General features: G+C 32.0%; 1 protein-coding gene across 3 annotated transcripts in view; it reads right to left on the reverse strand.

The window, feature by feature from the left end:
* LOC106460246 (DNA replication licensing factor mcm4-like) overlaps positions 1 to 10,331 on the reverse strand; it is a 54,015-nt gene that overhangs the window by 40,338 nt on the left and 3,346 nt on the right. The window contains exons 1-3 of one of the 3 annotated variants that reach the window (XM_022386918.1): positions 6,124 to 6,172; positions 3,380 to 3,457; positions 167 to 205 (exon numbers count right to left, since the gene is read on the reverse strand). In XM_022386918.1, the coding sequence (XP_022242626.1) occupies positions 167 to 205; positions 3,380 to 3,457; positions 6,124 to 6,157 (151 nt within the window). In that variant the 5' untranslated portion in view covers positions 6,158 to 6,172. Of the gene's footprint in view, positions 1 to 166; positions 206 to 3,379; positions 3,458 to 5,603; positions 5,669 to 6,123; positions 6,173 to 10,331 lie in introns of those variants that run through there. The other 2 variants (XM_013919931.2, XM_022386919.1) reach the window with 2 other exon arrangements.

The following is a 10,331-nucleotide window of genomic DNA, read 5'->3' on the forward strand; positions in this document are numbered from 1 at the left end:
ATCTCGATGACGCAACAATATTTTTATAACTATCACACCTTCCAACTTCAATAAAAGATTAGGAGGAAAAATGTAACCAGAAGTCTATTCTGAAAATACAAGTTATGTGCAAAAACAATTAATTTTTATAAATGCCTGAGCATTGAGTATTTAAACAAAAACTTACGTGTATTTCTAGTGCTTCGGGTACTCCTTGTACTTGATGCTGAAAAAACTTCTTTCATTAATTTTACTGAAAAACTTTAACATATTTACAATAAAATACTGAATTTAATCACAGAACACTGCACAATGATCTAACCCCTTTATCACAACTATCTGAAATGGCATATGCTACTTTTATTTGTATTTGAAAAGAAAGAAAAGCTGAGTTTATTTTCATTACATCCTGCTCCGAAGTTCGGAAAGTGAAGCAAGTACAGTTCACACACACACATATATCACAACTCAAAAAACCCAATAATCCAATAGTCAGTTCTATATTCAGAAAACCCTTAGGTTTTTGATGTTTCAAACTATGATTCATCTATTCTTTCATACTTATTTTCTCTTTCACGCACACACAGACAAACTTTAATATGACCAAAAGGTGTGAGAAAATTCATTCATATTAAACCAATGGTCAATAAGTTATTCCATGAATGCTGAAACTGTGACATGAAAAACACAGAACAAAGTTAGATTACATCATTCTTGAACCAATGACAAAAGTAAAAGATCTGTGCCAAAGCAAAACCTATACATCATAGGCCTACTCTATTCAGTATAGTTCTATCATAACTTATGGATTTGATATGGGTATGTTTATTGAATTTATTACATTATTTATTATGTGATATTTTGGCTGTTGCTGTTAGGTCTATGACTAGCCATGAAAGTTAAGTGGCACTGACATTATGGACATGGAAAGTAAAAGTCACAAAGAGGTGTTACCATATCCAATCAGTTGTAACAAATACATATAAATAAACAAAATCAAGTTTTCCGTTACATTGAGTAACCAGATCAGGTCACAGAGACGGTATTTACACTACAAGAAAATACTAATGTAGTGGCATGCTACTGGACATTAGAGCTGTGAGGATATATTTCACTCTGGCAAACTTGATCATAAAAGAGTGTAGAGTTGCTATGATAAACTTATGGCCAAACATGGAGGTGAATATATCAGACTGAAACAATCTGGTGGCTACTGGCAAGTATCGGATCTCATGTGTCTTAGAAATAGGTAATTGCAGATTGTTGAGAAATTCTCCTCCCTGGACTGAATGAATATTTTACAGCCCTTGCATGAAAAGGTATTCATATACTGAGATAGTTAAATGAGGAGAACCAAAGGACATACAATCTCAAAGGAAGGAGTCTTCATTGTTCTCAGTGAAAGTAAGAAAAACCAGCACAGCAGGACATTAAAAACAATGACAGGCTCTGAAACTACACACCAAGCAAATTTTGAACAATGACTCATCCACAAAAGTGAAGGTTTTGTTTAAGAAAGAGAAACCTTTAGTCCAATGAAGCCATTGTGACAAACCTAGTATGTCTTTATAAAGCTCAAATGTAATAAAAAAAAACAAGGATCAAAAGTTAACAAAGACTTGCAAGCTAACAGTTCACAACCTTCCAGTTATATCTCAAAATCAATAAGAAATATAACAAACTGAAATCACCACCTCATATTTGTCAAATTCCTTAATGAAGCTTCAGACTTTTTTCTCTCCTTTTTTTGGTCAGATTAATTCTTAAATGTATAAGCGCATCAATCTGACACCTGTTTTATGATGTTTTATTGCATTGCAAGAAAACAACTATCCCATGAAACTCGAAAACTAGATATGAACTTTCAATACATTTTATAACTTCAGCAAAATACCTTATCTTAGTTTTATATGTTATATTTGAATGAATTTGCAGCTTTGAAAAGTCAAAAAGATTTCACTGTAAATATTTTGAGAAACAATGGAAAATGCTTACCTTAGTTGTAGATTTTAATTACTCATTTTTAAGTCTTCCTAATTTCTTGTAAAACTTTCCTAAAAAGTTTCTATTACATAAAACTAAATTCTATTTTTTTTTCAGAAAACACTACGTGATGCTTCAATATGTTTATAACCACTTATGTACAACACAATAGCTTTTTTTTACAATACCAAAGTTATAATCAATTAAACCTTTTTTATACAAGTGCTATTCAAAAGGTGTAATATATGAAATAAATTTTAAATTATTTTATATTCATTTATATAGTTTTAACATTACTTTTCAGTGATTTTCTTTACCCATTTATGCAATTACTTAGGTCTTGTCAGCAAAATGATACTTGGTAGTCAAGAGCAAAATTATCTAGGTCTCAAATTTTCTACCTTATCTTGTTCCACAAAATACATTTGCTTTTCTATCATACTGCAATATTATAACTCAAATAAACTATAAAATGATAAAACTTTAAAAAATAAGGGCTATAACTGTGTCAGAAGTTTATAATTTTGTTATATTTCTAAATAAAATTAACTTTTTATCAAGTAAAATTTGAAGCTTTTTTTAACATGTGGAAGAACTACTATAAAAATTTATTTTCTATATCTTTATTTATTCAATGGTACAGTTTTGCCATTAGGGTAGGATGCACCCAGTTGGGTACTGTAAAGTTAAACTTTGTTTTGGAAACTGATATCCACATATAGTGCCATCTTTTACACAGACATGTTAAAAGTATAAACTGTCATGTCAGGTAAGAGCATGTATTCAACCATCATGCCAAGTACAATAATTGGATGTAATTCCAATGGTGGCAGGAAACTTATAACGTGTAATTAAGTTTAGTATTTGTGCAAATCTTCAAAATTATCTTAGTTGATTATCCTTACTTGGTAGTTTCTGCTGGTTTTGGTATTCATATTGACATATATTGAGAGAAAAATTATTATTATGAAACATGATGGTTTTGAGGTTTTTTATCAAGATATCTTAGAAGCACAAGTAAATCTGAAAAATTCCCACACTAAATCCTTCTAAAATAATGTAGCCTGCATTTAATCACCACTTTCAAAAACTTTCAAATAACACTAGTAAAATTGGTCAAAAAATTGTGTAAATGCCATTTTAACAGTTTATACTTTTTACACAACAGTAAGTGAAATGTTAAGTAAAAACATGTACTTCCTGTAAAAAATATTTTTGAATTGTATACTTACTATAATGTTGGCAGTAACAGATTTCACTGAACTAGTTTTAGAAACTTGGATCCAAACTTTGTATTAGGTAGAAATCTTTTTTGTTTGATGGTGAAATGAGATTACAAATACTTTTATACTCTTATTGATATAAAAATTGTCATAAGTTACAGTAATTTTCTATAGAACATTAAAAAAAAGCTTACGTGTTTGTGGATCTTGACTTCGAACTCTCCTTGAACGAGGAGTTTTTGCTGGGGAAGACATACTCAGAGTCCAGTTAGCTAAGTTAAATTCAAAGCAGATCAAAAATCTATTTATATATTCTATTTTAATACTGGTTAGAAAACAAAAACTACCTCATTTCATACAAATGGAACTTATCAACAATAAACAATTAGTTGACTACAGGCTCTTATTAAACACTATGGACCTTTGTAATTTTTTCTTGCATTTTTCTTGTTTTAATATAATTTATGACACTATCACATGCTTAGAGTATTCTTAACTTTTAAAAAAGTGTCTATATATAGTTTGGAGCTGAGTAACAGTAAAAAATATGAAAGATATATGTAGTATCTTTTATTTCAAGATTAGAAGATTAATAATGCCCCAGTATTACAATGCTAAGACATCTTCTCAGAGCCTGAGCCTTGAAATCTTAGCTCACAAAGGATAATTTTTTACCAATTATGTACCAGAACTTAATCCCTAGCAGACAACTCTTATCCTAAACATTATACAATCTTCTCACTGAAACAAGATTCACCCTCCAGCTTATGACACAAACTGACATTTTCAGGGTGTTATCACAATAGTCTAGCTATCCTCCACTTGACAACAGTTATGCATACAAAAGAACAGACCAACTGCTTGGCCAAACATTTTCATGGATGGTTTGATTCATCATTTCCTCAACTCAGATGGCGCACTTGGGAGTGGGATAACCGCTAACCAGGCACCAATGAAACTGATTTAAATGCTATGAAAACTATATTGACTGAAGCTTTAAGCCTGGTATACTTGGTTCACTAAAGTAAAGTTCTATGAGACAAGTGTTCAACCAACTAGGAAATCAGAATAAGTCGTAACAAATAATTCCAATTCTGACTATTATAATAAGTAACTGGGCAACCAAGCATTATGGTAAAATTTAAATATCGTCTAACTTGGTCTATTTCCTGTGCACAACTAAATCAGTTCATTTATGGATTAACATGCAAGTTTTCCTATCCCCTGTTTAAACAAGTAACATTTACCAACATGTTCAAGTTAAATTATAGAAATATTTTCTCTTAAATCCTTTGTTTAATATCAGCACTTGTACCATTAAATCTAAAAACACAAGAAAAAAAGTCAGTTGACCTTTCTATTTCCTTAATGATACTATTTCTTAATCTGTTTTGTAAGCATAAGAAATATTAAAACTTGTGTAACAAAGAATGAAACAAAATTTACTATAATCACTATAATGATATTACAATTAACAGAAATGGTAACCAAGATAAAATGTAATTGTACAAAAACAGAAGTTTATAGCAATGATTCATACATAACAATTACGTCTTGTTTGACTACATGGTTAGTGTTATGTGTTGAAATTAACATCTTCACTGATTGATGTATGAATATGTGAAGTGTTGTATTTAGTTGGTTTCATATTTCACTGTTCATGGTACCTATTTTTTTTTATTTATATTCAAGAAACTCTTGGTATTGTATATGCACTAACCATTTAAACAAGTTGATTTAGTAAAATAAACTAAACCAGGCCAGAAACTAAGTTATTAGGATTATACCAATTATTCAATGATGTCACACCACAAGATAAATCCTAATGAACCTATTCCAAATCTTAATTAACATTTTGAACAAAACTACAAGTTTTAGTTACTCTTTATACCCAAACTACATAAAAAAACAAGTAACATGCAAACAGTATTAATAATAATATTGAACTGTATTTCCTTTCTTAAAGTTCACTTAGGCATTTATTTTATCACTAAATATTCAATAACACCAAGATTCAAACTTCAAGTCTTGAATTGTCAAAACCCATCCCATTTAAATGATTTATGTTTGAAAGTTGAATACATAAATAAATTAGTTTGAACCACGCAATCACTACACTGTTGAAACTGTGGGTTAATACTAACATCGTGTTACTGATAGTGATATCTATTGGGTTAAACACTATTTCAGTACTATCAGTATTATGATTAGTATCATTCTTATACTATATACAACAGTTATATGGTGACAAGTAGTAATTTTAGGATAACTTATGAAGTTATAGACGGAAACACACTTTTGTTACAAACTTACAATTATTATGTTTGTATACAAAAAACAAATATCATTATCATAAAAAATTGGCAGTTGCCTAAAAGCTGATATAACTTACTTTAAATTTAAAGTACTTTAACTTACCTAACTCCCAACACAAACATTAACTTGGTTATGACACCTAACAATTTTTGGCGCGAATAACTGCACTATTTTAAATCACGTGACTCTATTCCACAAATAATCTGAAACCATATTCTAATATTTATGTGTAGCGACACCTTTCGCTAAAAATAAATATAAACTGAGTGGTTACTTTATTATTATGAAAGATAATATATTTATTTTTGTTTATACCCAAATTATGATCTTATAATTTATTCTTCCAAAACCACTTTTGGAAAGACACTTATGTTATCCCTGAAACACATATCTATAAACTTTTAGTTCTAATAAATACCTTTTATATATATATAAAAAAATCCTCTACAAAGCCCAACCATACGAAATGTACAGGCCGCCAATTTTAACCTGTCATAATCGCTACTGCGCTCCCAGATAACAGCAGCGACTCGTAAATAAAGTGTAAATAGTGAATGGTTCTCAATTACGTGAAAAGCCCTGATAAGTTCATGTTCAAACACGAAGCTACAAAATGGGCTACCTGCGTTTTTGCACACCATGGCGTCAAAACTCATTTTTAGCGTATAGATCATAAAGCTCTGTCGAAATAATGGGTGGGAACCTAAAAATAGAAAACGTTTGAAACAAAAAAATCTATTGTGTTATGCCATGTTATCAATATATTCGACTAAGCTAGTTGTGAAAATATGATTGATTTTTTTAAATAAACTATCAAAAGCTAAATTTAAACCATATGTTATTCCACAGAATAGTTTTAAAAATCCCTACTGATGACAGTATAAACTTATTACAGTACATGTTTTATGTTGTTGTTTGAACGCAAAGCTACACAATGGGTTATCTGCCCTCTGTCCACTGCAGGGAATCGAATGGCTAAAGTGAGTATAATCACTATGTCATGGTATTTGTTTTCAGTCATGCTATTAATTAGGTTTCCATCTACACTAAACTTGTAAGACTGTATGACCCAAATTATTATAACCCAAATGTATTATCTTGCACTTGATATAATTATATATCATTTACTAAATGTTTGTTTAACTTCCCAATCGATCCAAGTTATTCAGTAGTACCCCAACTTCCTTAATACAGCTAAAATTACTCCAAAATATAATATCAGCAGCAAACTTTATTTATTATTCTACTAAAGAGTAATTTAATTTAGACTAATAGAACAAATGTAAAATATATAGAAATTTCTGAAATATTTTAAACGATGAGTATTACAAACTGAAATTAGACTTATGTAAACTTGAATGATTCCATGGTACTTTCAGATAGCACTGATTTTCCCTAAGATAGTTCCGCTGAATAACGGGAGATTTGTCAAGATATGTAGTGCGAAATAATTTTGTATTTTGGGATGAACTGAATTCGCGAGAAAAAAAGTTTGTATAAAAATGCCCAATGAAAATAAACAATCCTTATTCAAACAAACACAGTGAAAATTAACCTTACTTGCTACAATGGTCAGTCCAGTCGCCTTTAGTGGAGAGTTAGGTTTGATGTTGTTTTAATGTGTTCAAACGAGATCGTAAGTAAGACGAACTCTGTTAATATCGTGTTCCAGACTGAGTAACTATCATGTTACTTACTTAACTTGTTAACATAAGACTCATCCAAAGTAGCTGCCATTACCCACATGAAAACTATTTTCTCCATAGATCACCCAAATACCACTGAAAAAGTTAACTATATAACTTCACAAATAATAGTAGCTATTTATACTACGAGAAGACAAATAGTTTATTCAGGTAAATGATACAAAACAATAGGTAACTAGAACAAGCCAAGTCGTACTGACTACATTTCTCATGGTTATTTTGTTAGTTAAATCTCTTTCAAGGATTAAAACCATTAGTGCATCCAGCCTCTTAGAAGTGCCACGACATATAAACCAAGTGTATGCAAAGACGAGCGTAGTTTGAGCAAACTGAAATTAGTAAAATCATATTACGCTCGTCTTTGCATACACTTGGTTTTAGCAACCCCTGATAACACCTTATGTTTAACTTACTCAATGCACCATAAGCTGCCTCCTTGAAAGTTATTTGCTTAGTTGACGAGATTGCTTTTTGTTACACTTCTTGTAATAATGCTGAAAGGACTGGAAGATCATTAAGATAATGAATATTCAACGTTGATGTACTATCCATTGAAGGATTAAGTATTTGGATTCAGTGCATTTAAGAATGGTGGGAATACATACTTAATATCAAACATCTTGTCATTCATCTCAAATATTATAGAATCAAAAACTATTCTTACGTCTAATACCATGAATTTGCCAAGAAATTTAAGTGGCTTGAAAATATTTATTCTCATATTCTGCATCAATACCATTTTGTTTAGCTTACAAAGCTGCTGCCTTAATTAGCTCATTCAGTATTACATAAAAGCTCATTTCCATTACAATGACTGCAATAATTACGTCTACCCCTCATTACTCTATAAGTTACGTCGACATTTTGGACTTAATGAAGACATTCTTGCTAAATATTAAGGTTACAATGAAGTTGAATCTTCAAATCCTACTTAGAAGCCCTGATGCTTTGGTGAATGTTTCTTTGTCAAAAACATCGTTTTAATAATGTTCAGTTGCCTAAATTGCGAATAAATGTTCAGTAGCTGTTTGCTGTTCAAGAACAGCTCAAGCATTGTTCGGTATGACATTTGTTTCACATCTTTCAGAAATTGTTTTTAAGGTTTCAATAACTTCGTTATATGCCCATTAGTTCGACCTCACAGATTATGGTGTTGTAGATGAAAGAGTATGTGAGAAACTTTAAGTTTAATGAATTTTGAATTTCTGTAGCAAATTTTTATTTTTCTTTATATTTAAGAGGGAGAAACATAGATATTTTTGAGAATATCGGACATACCTGAAATCAACTGGCTTTCTTTGCTACTGTGTTTCCTAATCATATTAACTCCATATGTAATAAAATGTAGGCAGGGAACATTTCGGCCCGGCATGGCCAGGTGGTTAGGGCGCTCGACTGGTAATCTGAGGGTCGCGGGTCTGAATCCCCGTCACACCAAACATGCTAACCTTCGCCTTTGCCTGGTCCCAAGTCCAGGATGAGAAAGGGGGAGGGTTGGGCGCAGGGCTAGCAACTACACCCCGTAAAAACAAACCTGCTACAAGTAACTACAACAACACCTTCCGTTGGCGAGGTGTTGATGCGGCCCTATGCTCCACTGGGAGTTTACAGGAATTAAAAAAAGAAGAAAAAAAGGAATATTTCAATTTTAAGTACGTGAAATAATCGGCTGTACTCCTATATAAACACCATTACTACCGGCAGCGCCAAGATAAGCCTAGCAAAGTGTGCAGGTGACATCTCAGGCTCGAGTAGTTGTAACAGTTGGTTGTGCTCCTTTATAGCTTCCAGACTTACAGGTAGCTCAATCATACGTCTGGAGGGTATGTAGAAAACATCTCGATCTAAAATATTTGGAACAAATTGATGTACTATTTTATAAATACCATTGCTAATGCAATACTATCATAACTCTAGAAAGATATGTAGGAAACATCTCGATGTAAAATATTGGAAGCAATTTACTCTGCTCTTTTATAAACACCAGGCATACTGGCAGTGCTATCATAAGTCTGGAATACCTACCATATTGATATATGTAATTCTCATTTAGTGTTATTGGATTTTCCTTTGCAATAACATTACCAGTGTTGTTGTACACTACCTTGAACCCCCTCCCATTGACTAATATATTTAAACTAGCTTTGATAATTAAATTATTTTAAGTTTAAATTTTGTGGAATTGTTTCATATCACTCATATTTAGCACACGCATATATATATTGTTACGACAGCGGAAGTCACGTGACGCTGGAAGAGTGCGCGTTGGAGTTTCTGGAAGGATCATGAATTATCGAGGAGGCCCGAGTTTGTTCGAGGCGCCCTCTTTTTTTAGTATATAAGCATGGCGAGATAAACCAGCGCAATTGCATAGATAGATAGATCGAAGAGATATATATAGAGATAGATAACTGAGTCAAGCAAACGGTAGTGACGGTAATATAAAGTGTGTTTTGTTATCGAGATTGCAAACGTATTGACTGTGAAAATTCTGTGTATTACTAAAAGTTGTATCGAGAAAGAATAAACTAGTTTTAATTAAGAAAGGACTTGTATCGCCGAAGTTACTCGGAAAGAATTTATACCGGAAATTAACAAACTAGCAGATACGCAACAATATTGTAGTCCACATTGGTGCTTAACGAAGTGATGGTTTAAGATGTTATTATTCCATACCGTACCAGCTAGACTGTCGTCAAACTAGCATGTGTATCTTGAAGTTCTGCAACTCATGGTGTCTATGACAGCTACAGACAATGTTTACTTAATTAATTAACATGATTGAAACACCATTCACATGCACACACACACACACACGTGTAAACACATTATTCACAAACAGTTTTTATGAACCGGATATTTCCGCAAAGCTACATACGAGCTATCTGCACTTGCCATCCCATATATTGAACGAGTCAACAGCACCCTCCGCCAACTCTTTGGCTACTCTTGAAAAGTGGGTTTTGATGTCCCCTGTGTAATGCACCCATGGCTCAAAAGTGTGGAGCGCGATTTATTTTGTATATTTGTTTCGATAACTGGACGAAAATGATTAACCTTACATCTGTTAATGATTGAAAATTATTGTTACGTCTCCGTTCGTTACTTGATTTTCCATAAATTC

This window comes from Limulus polyphemus, unplaced genomic scaffold (genome assembly GCF_000517525.1).
Source record: "Limulus polyphemus unplaced genomic scaffold, Limulus_polyphemus-2.1.2 Scaffold735, whole genome shotgun sequence".
In the NCBI taxonomy this organism is placed as follows: Eukaryota; Metazoa; Arthropoda; class Merostomata; order Xiphosura; family Limulidae; genus Limulus; species Limulus polyphemus.